This window comes from Cebidichthys violaceus, unplaced genomic scaffold (assembly GCF_023349555.1).
Source record: "Cebidichthys violaceus isolate CVI_PGR_0920_01 unplaced genomic scaffold, fCebVio1.0.p SCAF_13, whole genome shotgun sequence".
NCBI lineage: Eukaryota > Metazoa > Chordata > Actinopteri > Perciformes > Stichaeidae > Cebidichthys > Cebidichthys violaceus.
Window position 1 is genome coordinate 1,024,770 of NW_027176296.1, and position 25,208 is coordinate 1,049,977.

The 25,208-nt window shown below is 41.4% G+C and overlaps 1 protein-coding gene across 3 annotated transcripts in view; it reads left to right on the forward strand.

Annotated features, from left to right (window-relative positions):
- tle2a (TLE family member 2, transcriptional corepressor a) overlaps window positions 1–18,261 on the forward strand; it is a 39,149-nt gene extending 20,888 nt beyond the window's left edge. For 2 of the 3 annotated variants that reach the window (XM_068707242.1, XM_068707243.1), the window contains exons 3-20: window positions 220–282; window positions 2,911–2,956; window positions 6,714–6,776; window positions 7,224–7,298; window positions 7,860–8,073; window positions 8,470–8,486; window positions 9,337–9,432; window positions 10,182–10,226; window positions 11,373–11,534; window positions 11,634–11,760; window positions 12,769–12,968; window positions 13,356–13,435; window positions 14,069–14,318; window positions 14,635–14,882; window positions 16,135–16,282; window positions 16,424–16,574; window positions 16,835–16,911; window positions 17,098–18,261. In XM_068707242.1, the coding sequence (XP_068563343.1) occupies window positions 220–282; window positions 2,911–2,956; window positions 6,714–6,776; window positions 7,224–7,298; window positions 7,860–8,073; window positions 8,470–8,486; window positions 9,337–9,432; window positions 10,182–10,226; window positions 11,373–11,534; window positions 11,634–11,760; window positions 12,769–12,968; window positions 13,356–13,435; window positions 14,069–14,318; window positions 14,635–14,882; window positions 16,135–16,282; window positions 16,424–16,574; window positions 16,835–16,911; window positions 17,098–17,205 (2,170 nt within the window). In that variant the 3' untranslated portion in view covers window positions 17,206–18,261. The remainder of the gene's footprint in view (window positions 1–219; window positions 283–2,910; window positions 2,957–6,713; window positions 6,777–7,223; window positions 7,299–7,859; window positions 8,074–8,469; window positions 8,487–9,336; window positions 9,433–10,181; window positions 10,227–11,372; window positions 11,535–11,633; window positions 11,761–12,768; window positions 12,969–13,355; window positions 13,436–14,068; window positions 14,319–14,634; window positions 14,883–16,134; window positions 16,283–16,423; window positions 16,575–16,834; window positions 16,912–17,097) is intronic. The other variant, XM_068707244.1, reaches the window with a different exon arrangement.
- Window positions 18,262–25,208: the final 6,947 nt, after the last annotated feature.

Sequence of the window (25,208 nt, forward strand, 5' to 3'; positions counted from 1 at the left end):
CCCCCCCCCCCCCCCCCCCCCCCCCCCGAGAGAGAGAGAGAGAGAGAGAGAGAGAGAGAGAGGAGAGAGAGAGAGAGAGAGAGAGAGAGAGAGAGAGAGAGAGAGAGAGAGAGAGATGAATTTGTTGTCGTCATGTTGCTAATTGCATTGTGTACTTTACTTGGGATGTGATACAAATGAAAAACTCATCTTTTATTACCCCCCCTCTCTCTGTTGCAGTTTGAAACTGGAATGCGAGAAACTGGCCACAGAGAAGACAGAGATCCAGAGGCACTACGTTATGGGTGAGACACACACACACACACACACACACACACACACACACACACACACACACACACAGAGGCTATGTTCTCTCCACAACACATGTTGTGCCAAGTCCACTGAATCCCTTTCATCTGCTAACAGCTGCCAAACAACACCCACCAAAACACACGTAAGACCACACACACACACACACACACACACACACACACACACACACACACACACACATACATATATTACAGGACTTCAGAATAAACGGCACTTGCATGGGCAGGAAATCTCGTGCTTGTTTTTGCAAGTGTTTCTTTTTCTGTCTGAGATACATACTCCTGGGCTACACAGCTGATGTGTGCCCACATCTGTCTACGGCTCTTTTATATTGGTGAACGGTATTGAGTTTATAGCACTGAGTATCAAACTCCTTAGCTCTGAAAGGTGGCATCCAATGCCTGGTCTGATTCAAGCTCTTTCTATTCTTTGAGGATTTATTGGTTAATGAAGACAATAATTGAGTAATTGATAATGTGAATTGATGTTGCAGCCCTTTACTCCTTCCCACTGAGCTATGCAGACATGTAGTTGTCTCACTGCTGTGGCATTGGCTGTCACAGTCCCCCCCCCCCCAACACTTCTGTTAGAGGCAAGTGTGATCACATGGTTTGTATCTCTGACACTGCTGCTTTCATTTGCCCACTCATTTAGATATTCCTTTAAAGTTTGAAGCTTTTGCATCTCATCATTGGGGGGGGGGGGGTAGCTGGCACTGAGCAAAGACCAGGTCTCCTTTTCCTGGCTGATGATTTGGGTTTGGATGTTGCTTAGCAACAGGCGAAACTTGGCACACCAACTGCCAAGCAGCTGCCAGGAAAGGCGTCTTTTATGGTGGCACACACAGAAAGAGGAATGCACGCACGCACACGCTGGGGAAATAGGCCGCACAAAGCACATAGATACACACGTCTACACAGTTGCATGCTTGTGCTACAAACATGCACACCTGCGCGCGCACGCACACACACACACACACACACACACACACACACACACACACACAACACACGCACGAACACATGCGCGTGCTAACTGCCAGAAAAGATGTCTGGAGAGAGAGGACCCCTGCCATCTCCTCTCCCATCCTGCCAGCCTTGTTTGGCTGCCTGGCTGCCAATCTCCTCTCTCACAACCAGCCACGCTGAAAAGCAAATGTCAGGCCTGATCACTTTAGAGGCATCTGACTTTAAAATGCTCTCCTTTTTCATCCGCCTCGGAAGGTAGTGTCTCTCTCTCTCTCTCTCTCTCTCTCTCTCTCTCTCTCTCTCTCTCTCTCTCTCTCTCTCTCTCTCTTTCTCCCTCCTGCACTCCTCGCTGCTCCTTGTACTTTTGGGTGAAAGCCAGGGTCAAATAGCTCACATTAGACGTGATTATTGCAATATTCTGTCACCTTCCTCTGCCCGCCGACAATTTCCCTGCCTCGCTTCGGATTTCTGGCTTCCGTAACGTGCCTCAGGGTCATTTAAGTGCCATTGACTTTCAGCAGAGTCGAGGTGAAATTAGTGGCATTGTGCTGTTAGGGACATATGCGCCACTTCAGAGTGCATGTGCGAGGGCTGGCATCGTCTGAAGCTAGGAGCTGAGAAAAGATTTTGTGGGGGTTCTGGGCTCATACTGTTGAATTCATCTGTGTAACAACAACGACTGAATTGCCAATTTGTCTAAGTATAACATCACACATAAGATAAGGTGGAAATTAGATGTTTTGAACCGGGTTGCTCGTCATCATCCCTGACTCTTTTAAGTGGTGTTTATTGCATGGCTGACAGCTGCTCATTTGCGATTGTCATTTTTGTTATTTTTCGGTGCTCTGAAGACGTCCATGTTTTTAAAAGCAGGTCACAAAGACTAAGTAATTTCTTAAAACAGCTGGCTACTGCAGTTTTTTGGAAAACTTTAATCAAATAGGAGTAAATTGTGTATTTGTTGGGGACTACTTTCAGCCATGGATTAACACATCTTTTGTATGCCAGTGAGTATTTACGCCAACATGTCTGCGTATGTGGGATTGACTGTAGGATTAATTCATTGTTGTTTTGAGGCTTTTTGTGGGATTTGTTTCCGATAAGAAAAATGCGAAATATCACCAGATCTTTTCTGTGTTCTGCTCTGTTATTATTATTTGTATCACTTTTGTATTTCATCTTTGTGCGGACAAAATAAAAAATAAATAAAAACTGCATCTGTTTTAGCTGCTGGCATACAAATCCATCCAGATGAAAAATAATGTGCCGTAAACATATCATTTTTGGGAGTCGTCGGGTGGTGTAATGATTTTGACTTTTAAGATTTCTTTTTTATTTAGAAGACAGTTTTTCCAGACGTTGTCATAACTTATGTTTAATGTACAGTATGTATCGAATTTGGTTTAATAATGCATTGCCTTGCTTTGTTTTTATTCCCATAAAGTCTGCATTCCTCATTCAGTCGAAATGATGAGCCTCACTTCTATATATATATCCACATGGGAAATATTCATTATAATATAAAAAAAAAATCTTTTTATGTACTCCACACATAAAGATTTGTGCATATCAGTCAACTCGTATTCTTTATGATCATGTATGTTAACTGATGTTCTCCTTTGTTTCAGTATTATGAGATGTCCTACGGCCTTAACATTGAAATGCACAAACAGGTGAGTGAGCTCCAGGCCTCTCTCTCCGTACGTCTCTGACCGCATTTCTATCTCCCTCCTGCCCTCATTCTCCTAAAGCTTTGCATTATTCTCTAGGATTTTTATCACTGCCTCTGTCTCCATTCTTTTGCCCCCAATCAACTCTACTCTCTATGTAACTAATATTTTTCAGGAAAGGCTCTCTCTCTCATTTATTTCTGTGTCTCTCTACCACTGTAATGTCAATCCTCTCACTGATGGACCCAGTGGCGGGCTGTGCATTTTATACCTGGGCCTTCTGTGCTGTCCTACTACAGTTGAATAACCTAATTATGAGCCACAGCTATGGTTATTTGTTTCTAGGGGTGTAACAATACACGTATTCATATTAAACCGTTCGGTACGAGGCTTACGAACCAAACAATACGTTTGAATAATACTAGTGCATTTGGAAAATGCAGAAGCTTAAATTGTGGGAAATATAATGTTTTCGGTGGACTACGCTCACGGAGGAGACAACAGGCTGTGACCTCTGAACCCAGAACAAAAAAAAACCAAAACCAAAAAACAGCTGATGGACTGCATGTGTTCTGTGAGGCACCGCTAAACTAGCTTAACGGAAAACAACCACGGCAAACCCCGCGATGACGGGATGCTTCATCATTAACGGACAATGCATATAGTCAGAATCAATGTAATTAACAAACTCACATGAACCAGTCACATATATTTATATGACAACAAAGCAATCCAGCAACACTGCAGCGCTAAAACACGTATTCCACCGCACACTGAAGAGCACGAGCCATTCAAATATTATTCACATCAGAGGGAACAATATTAACCATGTCATAAAAACGACACCATAGAAAATCTAACCGTAGAAACGCTACTGCACATGTAAAACAAAAGCACTCCACTTACCAAAGCTGCTGTTCACTTAAAGACAAAGTCCATTCTCCTTTCTTTGATTACAAAGAGTTTAATAGAAAATAGAATCTACACCAAGCAAAACGCTAAACATGTCATAACTTCTTACATATGTTTCAACCTGAACTCTTACTAAACACTAGATCTGCTAGCTAGCTTTCTGTTTGACAAAAGTCCCGCTGGCCCACTGACCAATCACGGCGCACCTTAATGCTGACATACTTAGGACGCTACCTGGGCAGCAGTGGCACGTCAAAGAATACGCCCAACATGTCAAACTAAAGGTCTGATTGGTTGAACACTATGACAATTAACACTATCGTCCCCATATACTTTAATCTGCAAAGTCTACCTAGAGGACCTCGGGCCTCTCTCCTTACATAGAGACATAGAGGCTGAATCTGATTGGATAAGAGCTCTACTTAAAACAAGCTGAGCTGGAAGCAGCGCTGCAGGCTGGAAGCAGAGCAACAGAGGAAGACAGGAGCTGTGCAATGAGAAAATAAGCTAATGGGGGAAAAAAAAATTATAATACATGTAGTGTATTTATGAAAAATTATAAAATAGCTATGACTTTGTGATTCTGTTTAGGCCAGCAGAGAAGGCTTAGCTGGCCCTGACGACCCACCACTGGATAGACCTATATAGCGCCGTTATGCTGTGAACGCGTTAATAGGATCCACAAACAGAATTCATTTCTCCGCCTCAGACAGACAGACGAGAATACTCTGCCCTTCCCCGAGCCTCAAAAACAGCCTCCCCTCTCACCCGTCATAAATCCCTGTCTGTTACTGCCTCATCCATCCATCCATCCATCCATCCATCCATCCCTCACCACTCCTGCCCTGCTAATTCATCCTCTATCCCTCCTTTCTCCTTTCCCTTCAATCGCTGTCTTACTTTGTCTTTTTCAATGCTCCTCTCTCTTAATCTCCATTTCTTCACCATCCCTGTCTCTGTCCCCCTTCCTTCCCATTGATTTCTCTTTCTCTCTCTTTTTCTTCTTCTTTGCACACACCCTCCCTCCACCTCTGTCTCATCACAGACATACAGTCCATGCTGAATTTCACTTTAAATCAGGTCACTGCCTTCCTGCCGTCTACTTTCTTTTTCTTTTTTTCTCTCTCTCTATCTCTCACTCCGTTCATTTCACCATCTCAATCGCTTCGCTTTTGTCATACCGCCACTCCATCCCCTCACCCCACCCCCAATCTTGATTTTCCTTCCCGGCCTTCCTTCTGTTTCTTCTTTCTCTATCTATTTCTCCTCTCCCTCCCACAACCCAATCTGCCCTTTTCCTCCTCCTCCTCCTCTTCTTCCTCCGCCTCCTCTTTTCATTTCCCCTCTCCCATTTTATCCTCCCCTCTTTATCCTCTTTCTCTCGATTGCTCATGTGTGTTCTCTCTCTCTCTCTCTCTCTCTCTCGCTCGCTCGCTCGCTCGCTCGCTCCCGACACCCCCCCCTCCCTCCCTTCCTTCCTCTCTCTCTCCCTCCCTCTCTCTCCTGAAGATGTCATTTAGTAGTTGGAGTTCTCTAACAAGAAATCATTGTGTCTCCCTTGGGGTGGGGGGTGATGGATTCAGAGGATGGAGGGAATGGGGGAGGGGAGAAGGGGGGAGCATGCTGCTTGGCTGAAAAATGGAGAGTGGAGGGAGGGAGAGATGTGTGCAAGCAAGAGGAATGAGAGAGAAAGAGAGCATGAGAGAGGGAGAAAAAGGAGGGGGTGGAAGTTCAGTCCGGCATCAATAAATCACTTAAGAGAGAGAATGAGGTGTGTGTGTGTGTGTGTGTGTGTGTGTGTGTGTGTGTGTGTGTGTGTGTGTGTGTGTGTGTGTGTGTGTGTGTGTGTGTGTGTGTGTGTGTGTGTGTGTGTGTGCGCGCGCGTGTGCGCGCAAATTCTCACATGTGCTAGCACGCACGCACACAGTCATGCAGAGTCTAGCTGTCAACAAGAAAAACAGCCTGCGGCCATAATGATGTTGTCATGATCTCTGCATGCATATCATTACTAGCCCTAACGGCCTGCCGCTAAACGTGTGTGTGTGTGTGTGTTGGACATTACAGCGGTTGTAACTCTGATTACTGCACTAGTACTGGGTAGGGAGAAATGTAACGAGGGATGGATGGAAACGGCGACAAATGGAGTGTGATGGAAAGAAAGATGGAAAGGAGTAGAGAGGGATGGAAAGAGAGATGAGGAAGGGGAGGGAGGAAGAGTTTGCTGTGGGCTGTGTAGTAGAGCAGATCGAGACAGACACACACCCACAGCAAGAATCACTGACCCCCAGCAGGAAACACACACACTCAAGCATGCAAAATGCAGACACACATACACACAGACAAACAGACATGCAAGGGCACATGAGAAACACGTGCACACACACAAGAAACACACTCACACAATGAGAAAAGATGGTGAATCTTGCATCTTTTCTCCTTCTCTCTCTCTCTCACACACACACACACACACACACACACACACACACACACACACACACACACACTGTGTGGGCTGGCTGAGGCCGCAGCAGATGCTGTCCATGAATATTTTAGCCAATCTCCCTGGCAGAGTTTCCATTTGCATGGACCAAATGTAAGCAGCTGAAATATTTACCACACTGGCCCTGGGAGAAGCAGGCCACAGCCACGGTGTGTGTGTGTGTGTGTGTGTGTGTGTGTGTGTGTGTGTGTAACCTTTTGAGCGTGTGTTTTCTTTTTGTTCAAGCGCCGTCTTGGCTTTGCGAGTGTGTGTGTGTGTGTGTGTGTGTGTGTGTGTGTGTGTGTGTGTGTGTGTGTGTGTGTGTGTGTTCATCAAAGCAACAGTATCTATTTTTTCCCCCCCTTTCAGACGGAGATTGCCAAGCGGTTGAACGTGATCTGTGCTCAGCTCATCCCATTCCTGTCACAGGAGGTGGGACACACACACACACACACACACACACACACACACTGTACTGCATTCAGCTCTGTGTCTCTCTCCTGTCTGTCAGCAGCCCACGCAGATGGCGTGCACATGCGTACACACAATAACTAATAACTCACACATACAGAGCTGCAGAAGGACAAAACTTCAAAGCACATTCCTTGATCGCCAAATGGTTGCATGCGCTCACATGATTCACACACACACACACACACACACACACACACACACACACACACACACACACACACACACACACACAGAGAGAGAAAAAAAAAATCTGTATTTCAAAAATGCTGTCTTTTTTTCTACTTTTTCGCACTCAACTCATTAATATTGATTCAGTTTACCGAGAAAAAAGGCATCTGAAGTTTAAGTGGTAGTATTTCATTCTGAATCCACCTGTCTTAAATGACCTCTTGGTTTGTTCCACAGCACCAACAACAGGTGGTCCAGGCCATGGAGCGCGCCAAACAGGTGACCATGGGGGAGCTAAATGCTTCGATAGGGGTACGTGGGCTCCCCCCTCTGCCTCATAGCGTGTGTACCATATCCTGCCATTTATTTATTTTTCCTTCTTTTACTTTTATTGAGGCAAACATCCATTTGCCCACTCTAAATTATACAGATTAATTTCATAAAGATGGATGACAAGAATTGGTTTTAAGATAAAACATTTTTACTCAAGTGGCCTTAGCAGCTACCTGAACAGCAACATCAATGACAGGTCCTATCCAATGTCCCAAATGATGTTCATGATAGTCATATGCAAATATAATTGATAAAGAATTAAAACTGGCATTAAATAATATTTCAGTTTTAGTTATTTTTTCATCTTATTCCCATCACGCTGATTAGGCTACAAGGCTTGCCCTGATGAAGAGCCACTACCTTGACCTCAGCATTTGTCCCCCCGTACACATCGCAGCACTTAGTTCCCTCTCTTTTCTTCTTCCACTCTTGATCACTTCCCGTTGAACCACTTCTTTCATTGCCTGTAAGTTACACGATTCTCCCTTTCTTCTGTCTCCTCTCTCTTCGCGTTTCTTCTTCTATTCTTCCTCTCTGCAGCAACAGCTTCAGGCCCAGCACCTCTCCCAGCATGCCCAGGGTTTACCAATGGGCCCACACCCATCGGGACTGCCCCACCCCGGCCTGGCGCTCGGCGGAGGGTCCGGCCTGCTGGCCTTGTCCGGGGCTCTGGGGGCCCAGTTGGCTGCTAAGGATGAGAGAGCTCACCTCGAGGCAGCAGCCGCAGCCGCTGCAGCTGCAGAGCACCACAGAGGTAAACTTTAAATTGATGCATGCTCACTTTTTTTTTTTTCTTTGTTTGTGTACTTCAAAGCACATAGTGTAAAACTTTAGATGAGTTTAGGGCTGGGACTAGAGTTGGATTGCGTTCTTAGGAATGAAAGCGTCTCATAGGTGGGGGTAGAGTAAACACCGAAGCCTGGCTTGATGGATCTTGACGATTGGCTTTGCTTTGGATTTTTGGCAGGGCACAAGAGTGTTGCTGATAATAACACTCCTCTCAGATTTTTCCCCACTGAGTCATCAGCTGTAGAGTGACGTCAAGTGGAAAGTGATAATGTTGCAATTGTGTGTTTGTCTCCTTGTCTGCATTTGCTGTCCACTGGCCTGGTACCTGGATGTGTTTGGCGCTTTTGCTTGGAATGAACAGACCGTGAAGCAGGACCAGTGAGTACAAATGATTTCACAATCACTTGCATCAAATACAATCACACTCCTCCACTCGTTTGTTAAGCAATTTCTGATATTATAGGCAAATTCAGTGTTTTACATCACAAAACAGTTGTATTCAAAGGCTATAAAAACAATAGAAAAGTCCAAATAAGAAGTAAAAAATATGGATATTATACATATTTTTTTGTTAAGCCTAATGTTATAGGACCTTAATATTGTATCATTCAGTCAAGAAAAGGAAATGTGTCAACTAGGCAAAACAATAGTTATGCTTTACAATTTCATAATCATTTTTCCGGAAGGTGCTACCTAAAGTGCTACTTATTATATATGAAATGGGAATCATCAACATCAACATGAATACATACATTTAGCTTTCTTAGGCTTCCGCACACTAGTGCACTGATGCTAAACCCTCGCAACAATTTAGATCTCAACATTGTATCAATACCACTATAAAATTGTGACAATACTAGTTTAGGAAACTGTGCATGAGTGCCAAAATGCACTCAGACGGCTCCACAGCCTTTTCTGCTGCCTTAAAGAAAAAATGTAAGCATTCCCTTTCTTCCTCTCACTCCTCCAGTGAGCCGGCCGATCGATGTGGGCTGATATTCCTTCACATTCATCTCCGCAGCCTATGAGCCTGACATGATTTATGCAGTCCCTCTCACCTCATTATCACCCTCTTCCTCCCTCCCTGCCCTCACTCCTTTTTTTCCCCACTCCTTCCTTCCGTCCTTCCTTCTCCTCTTTTTGCCCTCTTGCCCCCCCTTTCTTGTTGCCTCACTGTCTTGCTCTCTTTTTTTCTCCCCCTCCTCCCCCTCTCACTCTCCCTCTGCAGAGCTCTCTGTCCAATGGGGATAAGGGTCGCCCAGCAGACTACCTCAGTAATGGCAAGAAGAGGAAAGCTGATGAGAAGGAGTTCATGACCGACTATGTGAGGCACTTTCATAAAACCGTTAAATGTTTAAATAACTGAGGAAAAGTTTCACCCAACTTTGCCAGTCCTCGCCAGATAAGACCAGTGGTGTCTGTACTGTGGACTTTGAGGGCCTGCTCGCTTTTTTTTAGACAGTAATTGAAATATTCACACACTCACTACTGTGCTGTCATCACTGTGTGTGTGTGTATATGTATGTATGTATGTGTGTGTGTGTGTGTGTGTGTGTATATATATATATATATATATATATATATATATATATATATATATATTTTATTGGTGTTTTTTTGTGGGAAAGCAGAAACATTAAGGTCTGTATGGGATTATTTTATTGTGCGATAAATGAATCTCGGGTAGTTATTCTATTATCAGTATGAAGTATTAAAAAAAGTGCCTCAGTGGATTTCACCTTTCCAAGTTACACATCTAGAATTAATTAATTACATTTTGCACTGTCCATTGCATTATCTTCCAACCGTCTAAGGCAATAAAGTGTTCAGATGAGATATTACATTTTCCTCTATCTGCAGTTTAACAAATCAAAACTCTTGAGACAAAATATTTCAGAAAACATTTTCAAATGCATCACACACACGGACACACACACACAGACACACACACACACACACACACACCTCTGGTTGCGTATGACTTTGTGTGCTGTATTTTCCTGCATGTGATCTACATACATCAGACAGCAGAGCAGGAATATCTAATCTCACTTCCTCTCTCTTCTCTCACAGGGCAGCGATGCGGATAAGAGTGATGATAATTTGGTGGTGGATGAGGTTAGTAGGCGGCCGGCGGCCTCTATTGGCCTCACTTCACCGCTTTCATCTGCATACATCATGTAAACACACCCAGCAGGACCATCTGAATAATGATAATGATGACAATAACCCCCCCCCCCCCACGTCCTCCTCCACCTCTGCCTGCCTGCCCTTGTTTTACAACATATACAACCATAAAGTACAAATGCACACGCACACTTGACTGCAATTCGTGCTCTCTGCTGCTTTTATGTACAATTCTGTAGTTATGGTTTCATCAGTTTTATGAATGAGTGCCACTAAGTGAAGGTTGTAAGATGATGGAAAGTAAAGTTTCTTTCTTTCTATAGAATTAACAAACTTTTTTTTTCTTTAAATTGTTATCTTTGACTTTCAAATGAAGTGTCCATTGTTCATGAGATGACAGTAACTGAGACTATGCCCACTTCCCGAAAGCTTTTACATTGTTGGGTGGGTCTCGTTCGGAAACTCCTCTGGTGCCAGGAAGTGATTTCCTTTTATGTTCATTGAAGAACAATCGTTGGCACAAGCAGCTAATGGATAGGTTCACAGTTTTTCAGGTCTGTTTTAAAACAAGCGTTAGTTGCCCATATGAACACGGGAACAGATTTTTCTCGCTGTTAACGTTCCTCCTGTTGTGCATACGGACCATTACTGTGCTTCCAATGTTAGTGATGGTGAACAAAATCCACAGTCTTTGTTCTGGGCAAAAGTGTGCAGAAAGCTTTTATGAGGCTTCGGCAGACGTGACTTAGACAAATCAAGTGATTATCGTTCTAAGTTAGTGTTTTTAGTATGAAATCATTTCTTTGTTTTTCCAAATCACTTGATTTGATTTTAGTTAGACTGCTGAAGCCCCATATTAACGTCAGATACACTTTGGAATATATTTTTACGGATTGATTTTTGAAGCACTTTGGGAAGTGTTTTTGTGTTGAGTAGGAATGATAAGAGCAAGTAAAAACAATTGCAATATTCATATAGGCACCTGCCTATTGTTTTAAGACTAACTTGAAAAACTGTGAACCTATCCTACAAAACCAGCAGGTTGACTACAATGAATGAATGAATAACTCACCTTTTATGTCTTATTTTTGTCTCGTGTCATGAAGTTCCATATGTTGTTGTTTTTTTTGGATTCAGGACCCGTCGTCCCCCCGCAGTGTGCAGTCTTACTCGTCCAGGGAGAACGGCCTGGACAAGATGCCCCCCTCCCGTAAGGAGGGCCCCCCGCAGGCCAGCCCCGCCTCCCTCGCCTCCTCAAGCAGCGCAGCCTCCCCATCTCGTGGCAAAGAGCCCCCACAGGTAGACCGAAACATCTCTCTGCCCACATTTTAAAGAGATTATTTCTTTTCCGTCGTCTTTATTTACTAACACTTTTCTTTTTATTCTCGGCTCTCCCAGAGGGAGAAGTCCAGTACTCCAGGTATGAAGCCAGGGACCCCCATGTCTCAAGAGTCCAACACCCCGGGACCCAGCGGACCTCCACAATTCAGACCTGTCCCTGGGAAGCCTGGTGTCGATCCCCTCGGTAAGAACATCCTATGAGCTTGCTTTTGTTCCCCGAAGAACATGCCTTCTGTACTTAATCGTTAAAGGGGAGCAGACTTCAGAAAGACTGAAGTTAATGTGAAGTGAAACTGTAAAGCTTGTCTAAATCACTGAAAAGACTCAAGAGACCAAAACACAAATGTCTCCCTCCCTCCCCTCAGGGACACAAACTTTCACTGCACACAGCATCAATTAAAAATATGAATCCGCCTCTGCAGAGAGGATTTTTTAGCCTGTACTTGCTTTGTTACATGTAGTGATTCTATCAGCATCGGGCAGCACTAGTTGGTATGGGTGTCAGACAGCTCCCCACCACCCACCACCATCTGGACTTAATAAGCAGCTGTGGGCAAAAATATTCAGCGCCCCTCACTTTTTATATGGAAAGATTAGGAGAGGTGATGGACTGTGACTGTGAGCTGCTTCGTAATGAGCCTCCATCTATTCCACTGTTTCTGTTTCTCTTTTTTTCCCCTCACATCACCTGTTAGCCCACACACACACACACACACACACACACACACACACACACACACACACACACACACACACACACACACACACACACACACACACACACACTCGCACACACACACACACTCTCACACACACCATTATGCATGCATATGTACAGGCTCGTAGATGCAGTTACATGCACAGATAGAGGATGTAGAGGACGTTTATGTGAGCGCACACACATTTACACACACAGTCTCGCTGCAGGAAAGCATGATGTCCAGCAGGGGGCAGTAGTGATCTAGTGCTGTTTTTAGGGACGTTGTCCTGCGTTTTGTATGGCAGGCGGCAGCTTGTTCTCAGCCTGTCAGTCACAGCTGTCTCAAACAGTGACAGGCCCTGCAGAGGGAGTCGCCTTAATAAGAAGTGGAGCTGATTCATCTCTGAACGACTGACATTTCGTTCCCTCAATCAATATATTGTTCACTTAGCTAAATCACAATAAAACTGACTCTCTTGTCTTTTCCTCCAGCACTGGGTCTGAGAAACCCCCTGGCGGTGCAGGGAGCGTATCCTCCAGGGGCTTTCGGCCTGCCTCCAGGGGTGAACGGGGACCTGGCCGGGGCGGCGGGTTATGGCGCCGGACTCCACTTAGTCTCCCCCCAGATGAACGGAGCTGCTGCGGCAGCAGCAGCGGCAGCAGCTGCCGCAGGCTACGGACGGTCTCCTGTGGTGAGCTAGACGCTCTGCAGATAATTTGTCTTTCCTTTCCAGTGTCACTGTCATAGCTAATACCTCAGCATATAAACCCTTCACAGAGGGCAAAAAGAGGTGTGTGTGTGTGTGTGTGTGTGTGTGTGTGTGTGTGTGTATAAATTAACAGAATGTTTTAGAGGAAGAGCAACTGCATTGTCATTTATCGTTAAGAATCTTTGACCGTGGCTCTTGAAAAGTCTCTTTGCTTTTATATGATCTCATTTTATTCTGATCCCTCATCTGATACCTTCTCTGTGCTACCTATTTCCATGAGGGAACTATCTTCATTTCTCCTCTCTTTTTTCCATGAACACGGGTATCATTCGAGGTGTTTTTTCCTCACATTATCTCTCACTCTTCCAGGTGGGCTATGAGTCTCCACACCCACACATGAGGGTCCCCGGGCTGCCCGCCAGCCTGCAGTCAGCCACCTCCGGAAAACCGTGAGTTCCCTCCTTCTTGCCTGCTATCACTCAAATCTTCACCTGTTAACTATTGACTGCACTCAGGTTCTGCTCAAATTCAACTACAACACCAGAAGAAAAGACGAATAAAGGAAAGGGAAAAGTCAGGAAGAAAATACTTTTGATAAAAAACTGTTTGGCTTGTAAGTCTGTGTTCATACAATAACTTTTTAAAATTCAAAGTAAAATCGTATTTACCCCGAAAACACTACAGTGTTTTTAAAACTGTTGTTACCGACTGGCTCCACTTCACTAAGACGTCTAGAGTATTTTTTCTTGCTTCGGCAAGATGGACGGTTTAGACAAAGTGATATTTCCAGAGCAGCTTCAGTAGACTCAAACAGTTTTCAGTCATCCAGACATCATTAGTAAATGTCTTGTTTTCACTTAGTGTCAAAATGTAGAAATCCCAAGTTGAAGTAGATGAGGTAAGTACACAAAAAACGTTTTGTAACTTTTTAGCAGTCTTAAATGATTCTCATCGAAGTTACACACTTGTTCGTTGAATAGTTTTTTCTCCTGCTACTTGTTCCACCTGATGAAGTGTTTCTGATGCGTTCTTTAATCTCTGTTGTTCATCCATTTCCGTTCCCGTCTCTCTCTCCTCTGCAGCGCCTACTCGTTCCATGTGAGCGCAGACGGTCAGATGCAGCCGGTGCCCTTTCCCCCTGACGCCCTGCTGGGCCCGGGGATCCCTCGCCACGCCCGTCAGATTCACACCCTGAACCACGGAGAGGTGGTGTGTGCCGTCACCATCAGCACCTCGACACGCCATGTCTACACCGGAGGCAAGGGCTGCGTCAAGGTGTGGGACATCAGCCAGCCTGGAAGCAAGAGCCCCATGGCCCAGCTGGACTGTCTGGTGAGTCACGAGAGAGGAGATCTAGACGGATGTTTGTAGACTCATTATTTAAGCTTGTTGTCCATCTTGTGTCTAGTAATGTTACTTTACTACCAAAAGTGATGCTCACACATTAAAACACACTGATGAATCACCTTTTGTGTCGTTTTCCTAAAGCCAAATCCTCCAGCATGGTTATTTATTGCTGTGATACTGCTGTAGCAGCGCGCTTCACTTTTATCTTTTGTAGCCCCTTGTCATCAATTACGGAGTACTACAGCATGCAGTATATTATTGTATATAAATTTGTATTTGTCATTTTATTCTGTCCACTCAGAACAGGGATAACTACATTCGCTCCTGCAAGCTGCTGTCGGACGGACGGACCTTGATCGTCGGCGGGGAGGCCAGCACACTGTCAATCTGGGATTTGGCCACGCCCACTCCTCGCATCAAGGCAGAGCTGACGTCTTCTGCTCCCGCCTGCTATGCTCTGGCCATCTCCCCTGACAACAAGGTCTGCTTCTCCTGCTGCAGCGACGGCAACATTGTCGTCTGGGACCTTCACAACCAGACGCTGGTCAGGTAAGAGGAGAGGACAGAGACTGCATTGTTTTAGTAAATGCCATGGAAACGGAAAACAGACAAACTTTGTTCAAGTTACAAGAAGGGAGGAGAGGAGAGGAGAGAGTGATGGAAAAGGAAGCGAAGCAGTGGAGTGGGAAATACAAGGACAGAGACGACTGCGCTGAGAGGCAGAAGAAATTGTGTAATTTCTGAAATTTTGCAATCTACGCTGTCAATCATAAAGTAGAGAGAGGGAGAGGGAAAGCAAACATTGTAGATGGGAAACCATAGCACGGAGAATGAATACAGCACAGAGGGGGAACTTTGGCACAACGTGCGTGTGTGCGTGTGCGTGTGCGTGTGTGTGTGTGTGTGTGTGTGTGTGTGCGTGTGCGTGTGTGTGTGTGTGTGTTTTAAACTGGGGGGATGCAGCTTGTATTTTCATCTTTGTGACTCTTTCTTTAAAGCACCATAGTATGCAAGGTTATTTTTAATTTGTAGTATTACAAATATTCAGATGATGTACCCACCTTCAAATTCATTGCTTCACCAGCTAACACACACACATGTAGGTATGTAGGCAGACCTAGCTTAGGTATGTGGCACTGGTTCATGCTATATACTTGTCCCTTTAGCAAATGATGTATATGTTAACACAATGTAGACATTTTAATTGTTTATTAATGTACAGTATTTGTCTACTATTATAACTTAATGTTATGACATATGATTTTATATATGTTTGGGTTCCCACATCAAGATTTATAGTTGTTGAAGAACACATTGATGAACACTTAAGAAGATCGGACGATGTATTTAAAATAGGAGTGTCTCGTAATCCCAGTTGGGATGCCCCAAATGTTTGGCATGAAACAGAAATAAATAATGATTTAGTTAATATATCTTCCTACAACAATATATTTTTACCATTATTCTGTTTTATTATTTCATAAAACAGTCTTGCTTAAATACAGTCAGTGGATTCCTGGAAAGTTATAGCAGCGTACATGCTTTTGGAAAAGGTTTTATGTAGCGCAGTGTAGTCCTTTTATAGAATACAGAGTAGTATATGAAGAGCAGGGAAAGACAGAGACAAGCTTCAGTAAATAACAGATTGTAGCATTTAGGAATGAGCAGAGATCAGAAAGGAGGCTGAGAAGCCAGAGAGGTCCAGAGTTGTATATATTAGTGTGTGTGTGTGTGTGTGTGTGTGTGTGTGTGTGTGTGTGTGTATCTATTTGTAAAGCTCTCATGCGTCTCCTCCCTGCAGGCAGTTCCAGGGCCACACAGACGGAGCGAGCTGCATCGACATCTCCAACGACGGCACCAAACTGTGGACGGGAGGGCTGGACAACACGGTCCGCTGCTGGGACCTCCGAGAGGGACGGCAGCTCCAGCAACACGACTTCACCTCGCAGGTACACACCCACTACAGTCCAGACTAATGGCCGTTCATGCCGCTCACAGGCTGCTGATGATCGATAACACTTCCCCGCACTCAACTCTACATTTATTTCGCGCCTTCCTTTGATTCCTTTTTCTTCCCTCTCCGTCTCCAGATCTTCTCTCTGGGCTACTGTCCGACAGGCGAGTGGCTGGCTGTGGGAATGGAGAGCAGTAATGTGGAAGTCCTGCATGTCTCCAAACCTGACAAGTACCAGCTGCACCTCCATGAGAGCTGTGTTCTTTCTCTCAAGTTTGCCTACTGTGGTACGTACACACACACACACACACACACACACACACACACACACACACACACACACACCCACACCCACACCCACACACACACCCACACCGACTAGGGAGGCAGAACAAATGTTCTGCTTCTCTCATTATTCAGAAACAGTTTCTTTCTTTTCACCTCTGCCGTTCTTCTTTACAAAAGCAGCGTTTCCCTTCAGGCTTCTCCATATCTCAGCTCCCCTGAGACTTTATCTGTTGATGGTTGTGTGTGTTTCGTCCTGTAGGTAAATGGTTTGTGAGCACAGGCAAAGATAACCTCCTGAATGCATGGCGGACACCATATGGATCCAGCATATTCCAGGTAGGCCATAAAACACTGAGTTTTGTGTACAACTGTCTGCAAAAGAAAATGTGAAAATAACTAAGATAGTGGAAACGATTCACTTGTCAAATGTAAAAGATTTTCAAGGTTTTTTCATTTTCCCGACTTCTTCATCCCCTTGATTCATTGACGGTAGCTAACACGGCTTCCTCTCTCTCTCTTCAGTCTAAGGAGTCTTCGTCGGTTCTCAGCTGTGATATCTCTCCTGACGACCAGTTCATCGTCACTGGCTCCGGGGACAAGAAGGCCACAGTCTATGAAGTAATCTACTGAACTCCGATTGGCTGAAAAAAAACAACTAATAATCAGGGGGCGGGGCCAAGGCTCCCTCCTGCACCAATGACTGTACAGAGCATCGGTGGCATGGAAAACAAGAGACACTCAACTTGTACTTTGTTGTTTTGTTTACGTTTGTGAAAGAAATGAGAAAGAGAAGCAAGGGGGCACAAAGTCACATCTCTGGAAAAAAAAACTAACTTTGAACTTTGTTTTTAATGCTCTGAGAACGCTGGTTAGTCTATAGCTGCGCAATTGTGGGATTCCTCCAAAGAACTTTTGCTTTTGTTCTTTTTTTGTTCCTTTTTTTAACAAAATAAAACCTCTGTAGTGAACAAGAAATTAGCAAAAAAAAAAAAACAACTTATTTTTTTAGCGTTTTGAATTTTTCGCGAACAGTTGGACAGCATTGAGTGGAAAAAGACATGGGACTGGGGAAGTGAGGGAAGGGTTTAGGGGGTGCTGGGAAATCGTAATGGAAAAATATGCTCCATATTCTGTGCTGTGTAAAAAAAAAAAAGTCCCAGTCTGGGTCAGCTGGTCCAGTCTGGCCTTGTCTGGTCCGGCTCCGTGGCTGCTCCTCGGGGCAGCAGATGCATGGCAGGATGGTGTGCTGTGAGGTTCCAGCTATTTTTTTTTCTCCTGGCTAAGTTTCAGCAGCAACATGATTGTATCATCTCCAGAATATACATGACAGAACAGGGCTCGGTTTCTCCAAAGTGTCCTAAGAGTTTGTCTTTTGTTCCTTCTTTTTTTCTTTATAAAAGAACAAATCCAGACTTTTTGTGGAGATGTTTTTGGGGGAAACCACCCTGGAACAGAAAACCATGACCCCAAGGACAGAAAGCTGCAGTCAGCTCAAACCGCTCACAACAGGCACTCTCCAAGCTTTTGGGACGTTGCCTCCGTTATCCTTGACTCAACATTAAATGTTTTTTTTTATTATTATATTCATTAGGGCACATATAGGCAGACAGGTATTTTCACAACTGCATCATGAACCTTTGAACCTTGCTATATATGGACATGTAAATAAAGTTCTCTAAAGGCAAACATGTTATCTGTGACTTGGATCTGCTTCAAGAAGACTGATGGGAGTGTGGGGCATCTCTCAAACACACATGCAGCTTTTGTCTGAGATCTGCATTGGATCGTTTGTGTTTTTTGTCTTCCATGAGCGTCTTCTCACAGAGAAAAACAGATTGAAACGGCTCCTTTAAGGATCAGTGCAGGTGTGAAAGGCAGCTGTGTGTGTGTGTGTGTGTGTGTGTGTGTGTGTGTGTGTGTGTGTGTGTGTGTGTGTGTGTGTGTGTGTGTGTGTGTGTGTGTGTGTGTGTGTGTGTGTGTGTGTGTGTGTGTGTGTGTGTTGCACTGCTGGCTATCAAAATGTGTTTTTCAGCTGTAGAACCAAGTCTGATTCTTACAGGGTTAAACTTGAATGTTTAAAACAAACAAAAGTCAAAAGAAGCATTTGTTGAATCTTTGTTTAAACTCTAACAGTCAGAAATACGTCTGTTCGCAGTGAGGTGCCAGAAAGTATCTTAGAAATATTTGGATAAAAAGTGAAGTGTGAATGGTGAGTACACACTCTGCCTCCGCTCTCCTGTGATGGAAGCGTTTCTCTCTCGCTGAGGAAACATTACAGCACAAAGCGTCTCCTCTAGTTAGTGTCTGCATCCACAGGCGTATGAGAAAGCATCCTGGGATTCAAACCCACCGCATGAGCGAGCTCCTCTGTGACTGGAGCTCTCAGTAAATAATGCAGCCGTACGGTTGTGTTTTTATGCTGAGCTAGCTCGCAGTGTGGCGAGACAAAGGTGATCTGCAGTACAATAGGCTGAGGAATGGATTATTCTAGCAATAATCCCCAAGAGGGAGTTCAAAAGTGATTATGTGTGTAGTGGTGACTGTCCTGCCAAGACAAAAAGCTTTAACTGAGAGAAGTAAACCTGAGAAAAATTAAAGTAAAGCTTTTTCTCCTTCCTAAAGTAAAGGATTACTGGCACACAGGTGGATAATAAATAATTTTGATTAATTAAATTTCTTTTGATGTAAAATCGAAACTGCGGTTTTGGCCTTTTTTTTAAATGCTGCTGTTAATAGCCATAAAGAGGGCGTGTGCACAATGAATTACTAATGAATGAGACTGAATAAAGAAACAGAAACCGCATCGCTAGCCTGCTCAGTGCTTTGGTTATATCGCTGGGCTGAAGAGTCATTTCAGTATCTATATTAATGAATGTATACAGAAGGATTCACAAATGGGTTTTGTAATCTTCATATAAATGAGACTCCACAAAATCTTTTTTAATGCACACAATGCTGTGGCACAATTAAAGTAATTGCAAGTAAAAATGTTACTATATGTAATTGTTTAACCAGTATTTGACAGTGAACTTTGAACTAAAAGGTAATATATTCAACTTTGGTGAGCTTCAGGGAGGTGATGTAATGTAGGAGCTCCCTCTTAACAAATACCCGTCATGGCATGTGCACATTAATGTGGGATAGAGACCAGGGATATATAAATTATGCCTACTCACAAAAACACATAAAATGTGTCATAAGTAAACTGGTATTTCTAACCTTGTAGAAAAACCTTGTTTATTTAAGTTGTTTGCCAATTTCAATTATCAATTATTTTTTCAGAAGACTTCTATTCATTACTTTTCTTTTTTTTTTTATTTGTGCCAAAAATGTCATAGTATAGTATGCCACGAAAAAATGACATAAAAGCTCAGAGTATAGTTTGTCATTAAAATGTTAGTATAGTATTATATGTCACAAAAAACGTATTGTACCCTAAAGTATAAAGTTAAAAATACCATACAACAGTATACCATATAAATGTCATAGTATAGTATGCCATACAAAGTCAAGAGTATAATTTGTCACAAAAATGTCATAGCATAGATTGTGACAAAAATGCAATAGCACATTATGCCATAAAAATGTAAAAAAAAATACATTTTAAAAATATCATGCTATAACACCTTTTAAAAAGTCATAGAATAGTTTGCCATTAAAAATTTCATAACATTTATATCGTATTGTACGCCATAAAAACATCATAGTATAGATTGCTATAAAAAAACGCCATAAAAAGTCATAGAAGAATAGTATGTCATACAAAATGTCGTAAAAATGTCATGGTGTAGTGTTGGAGCCATAATGGGTGTTCTTTGGTTTCTTGGTTTATATTTTGTCAAACTAAATGTCACGCCACAAGGGAGCAGTTAACATGTTGGTGATGGGTCACGACTTACAATCAAGTGATAAGTAAACACAGGTGCGTAGTCTGAGTGTGTCCGGACAGCTAGCGATGTTTCTTTTACTGTAAAGACTTACACAAATACACCACACAAAACAATAGGCTAGATTCTAAATATTGCACAAGAGCCAACACAGCGAAAGAGTGGTTTCGATGAGGACATTGTTGGATTTATTTAAATACTTTGTTTTTGTGAAGACGTCGTTGGATTGTTTCAAATGGTACAATGTTGCATTGGCAATCAAGTTACACGGATGAACGCCAACATCAAGACAGCCGAGAGAAGACGTTGATACCGGTGGGTGTATCTTTTTTCATTTATTTTAATGCTCCCTGAAGTTTTGGACAGTGTTGGGCTGTATATTAGTTGCAGACTGATGATGATTTTGAGCGACGAGACGATGGGGCCTTTTTGGGCATATTTTGTCACTCCATTTTCCAATTCAAACTGGAAACTATGATGAGTGCGCTAATGACAAGGCAAGAAAAACGGCCAACTAAACTGTCTCCCAAGGGTTTGGAATTCTAACGTATTGAAAATGTTAAAAAAAAGAAGAATTGCAAGGATAATTAAAGCTGCAAGCAGCATTGGCATTGAAATGCTACATCAGAATGCCCTGGTTCTGTCTGAGTGACACCTTGAGGTGGTCTGCTATTAACCTGTCATGAAATTATATCGTAACTATGTAACATTTCCTCTAAAATCTCATCTGAAATTAGACAAATTGTCTCACAAAAGTGATTTGAAGTTAGCTCATGAAGGAGATTTTGAAGGGCTTTAATTTTGAAATGCTACATCAAAATGTCCTGGTTCTGTCTGAGTGACACCTGGATGTGGTCTGCTATTAACCTGTCGTGAAATGATTTCGTAACTATGCACCATTTCCTCTAAAATCTCATCTGAAATTGGACAAATTGTCTCACAAACGTGATTTGACGTTAGCTCATGAAGGAGATTTTGAAGGGCTTTTATTTTGAAATGCAAAACATGCTTTGGAGGTTGTGGAAGAACATTTTTAAAGGAGAACTTATGGCGGGACCCTGCAGCCATCAATGCAATGATGTAATTGTTAAATGGAATAGTTCTGCCAAAAGCAGGAGTGATGGCATGAACTAATATCTTAACAAATTCAAAATCAAGAAAGTTTGTTACGCAACAAGGGGGCTGTTAACATGTTAGTGATGGGTCACGAATCACAATCAAGTAACAGGTTCACATCAGGTAGTCTCAGTGCGTTTAGACCCCTGGAGCATCATGGAAGAAGAGAGCAACCAAAGATTAACCAATGTGTACATTAGGAACACATTGTATTGTTCTATTCACCGGTATTGGGCCAACATATTATATGCCATGATGTCACTCTAAAAGAGATGTCAGAGTATAGTATGCTGAAAACATGTGTAGTATGCCATGAAAATGTTTATAAAAAATGTTATAGTATGCTAGATTTAGTTTACCACAAAAAAATAGTATACTATGTCATGGTAAAGTAAATCATTAAAATGATATAAAAAATTTGAAAGTAAAGTATGCAAAAACATGTATTACAAAAAAAAACCTCATGTATAGTATGCCGTTAAATGTTATAGAAAATGTCATAGTAAAGTATGCCAGAAAATATGTCATAAAAAAGTCATAATATATTACTGCATAAAAATGTCATGGTATAGTATGCCATTAAAAAAAGTCATAGTATAGTATGCCCAAAAACGTCGTTACATATTATGACAGATTTGTCATAGTATAGTATTACATAAAATATCATGGAAAATGTATATGTATGCATGCATAGTATAGTTAGCCGAATAAAATTCTAGTATAGTATGCCATAGAAATCTTCATAAAAATACAGATTATAGCGAACCATAAAAAAGTCATAGTATAGGATGCTATAAAAATATCATGAAAAACTCATGCTATGGAATGTCACAAAAATAGTCATAGTATAATACGCCAAAAATGTTTATAGTATAGTATGCCATAACGTTTTTCATATAAAAAACAATATGAAAAACATCATATTATAGTATGACACAAAAAATGCCCAAAAATTGCGATAAAACATATCACAGTATAGTGTGCCTAAAAGGTAGTATTATATTCCATCAAAATGTTGTAAAAAAACGTAATAATATAGTATTCCAGAAGCAATGCCATGAAGACGTCATGGTATAGTTTGTCATAAAAATGTCATAAAAAGTCAAAGTATAGTATGCTGTGTAATAGTATAGTATGTAAAAAAAAGTAATTCAAAAATCAGTATGTGGAAAAAAGTCATAATATGTTATGTTGAAAAAGAATCATTAAAAAAAGTCATAGTATAGTATATAAAAATAATCTTTCAAAAATAGAAAATCGAAAAAAAGTCATTAAAAAAGTCAGTATAGTGTGTCTAAAAAAGTAAATGTATAGTATGTGGACAAAAAGTCATGAAAAAAGTCTTAGTATAGTATGTTGAAGAAAATCATACTGTAGTGTGTTAAAAAGGTCATAGTATAGTATGTCAAAAAAGTCAGAAAAAAGTCATAATATAGTATGTTGAAAAATAAATCTGAAAAAAGTCACAGTATAGAATGTCGAAAAAGTAAAAAAAAAGTCATAATATAGTATGTTGAAAAATAAATCATGAACAAAGTCATAGTATAAGGATAAGGATGTTTATTGTCGAAATTAAGTTGGCGACTTATCAGTCAGTTCAGCAACAACAAGGTAAAAAAAATGTATAAAAACATTAAGACAAGAGATTTCTGATTTAAAACAAGACATTACATAAATATATTGAAGATAAAACACAGGCATCAATGGTTTTAAAGTGACAAAAGTGCTTTGTTAAAGTGTTGTTTTATTGCCTAAGCTTGGTGGGGGTAGGGGGGTGATCGAGGAAACCACTCTGGGGAAACAGCTGTTCCTCAGCCAAACCGAGAGTACCGAGCCGCTGTGTACATGCGCGCCTCCATCTTGCTAGTATGTTGAAAAAGTTAGAAAAAAGTCATAGTGTAGTACGTTGAAAAAAGTAATAAAAAAAGTTAAAACAAGTCAGTGTAGTTTGTAAAAAAAAAAAAAAAAAAAAATCATTAAAAAAGTCACAGAATAGTATTTTGAAAAAAATCATTAAAAAAGTCTTATTAAATTATGTCAAAAAAGTCATAGTATTGTATGTCCAAATAAGTCATTGTATAGTATGTTGGGAAAAAAATCATTAAAAAGTGTGTCAAAAAAAGTTATTAAAGTCTTAGAATAGTATGTCGGAAAAAGTCATAGTATGTATGGTATGTTGAAAAAAGTCATAGTATAGTATGTTGAAAGAAATCCTTAAAAAAGTCATAGTTTTGAAAGTATGTAAAAAAAGAAAAAGTCATAGTATGTATGGTATGTTGAAAAAAGTAATCTAAAAAGTCATAGTATTGTATGTTCAAAAAGTCATTAAAAGTCTAGTGTGTTCAAAAAACTCATAGTATAGTATGTGGAAAAAATGTCATTGTATAGTATGCTACAAAAAGAATGACAGTCAAAGTCTGCCATGAAAGTGCCATAAAAGGTTTCTTAGTATAGTCTGCCATACATTTCTTTTCATTCTCCAAAAAACATTCAAGAAAAAATATGCCATAAATGTCATCTATAATGTCATATTACAGTACTCCATGATAAAGTCATGCTATAGTATGTAAAAAAAAATGTCATAGTATTGTACACCATAAAAAATGTCGTATAGTATGCCGAAAAATATTTAAGTATTGTATGCTATAACTTTTTATTTTAAGTCATGGAATGCCACAAAAATATCATTAAAAACTAGTAGTATATGCCATAAAAATGTCACCGCATAGTAGATCATAAAATGCCCCAAAAACAATATCATAGTATAGTGTGCTGAATGTTGCCATTAATTTTTTTATAAAAAATGTCTTGGTATTATAACATATATTCCAGAGCAAAAAAAGCGTCTTGTGAGGAGATACTGCAGCTGTAGGCGACTGTTCATTCAAAACAACAACGTTTTATAAGAGGTCAGTGTAGATGTAATAGCATCAGTTATGTTGGAACATGAGTATTTTTTTCATTGAAAGAAGAGCAAAGAATGACACCACAGGCTTTTCTCAATGGAAAGTATTTTCACTTTTCTCCCAACTGGCTTCGGCAAGAGTTTGATTAACAAATGCATGTTATATAATTATTTATGTATAAATCACAAAATATGTTTGTGAAACTACCCGCCAGATAAAGTCATTTTAGTCTCCAATTAAAACAAAGTATTCTATACATACTATAACATCGGCAGCACCGTCTCATTGGGACTTAATTGCAATGGAGCATTTTTCAAAATATGCAATAAATGAGAATCTTCGTTGCCAATTAAACAACACAGCCTTTGAAGATATTTGGCATGCCTGGTTTATGTATTTTAGATTGAAGCCCAGCATCTTCTTAAAAGTCTACACATATGGAAATGTATGTAAATGAGCTCCAGTATCTACAGAGACAAGAACTCTATCACCCTTCATGCTCTAGAATCAAAATCTTGTTGCTCTGTGTGTTAAATTATATTTTGTCAATGTTCCAAAACAATGAATCACCAATTTGCCTTTTTGTTGCTGTGCTGAGACAACGTCCTCTGTGTATCAGAATTATTGAGTAATACCGGTGAGAGTCAGACAGCAGAGCGCCCTTGTGAATTCAGTTTCTGTAGATTACTAAAAAGTTTTACACTTTTTCAGATGGCGGAGAAAG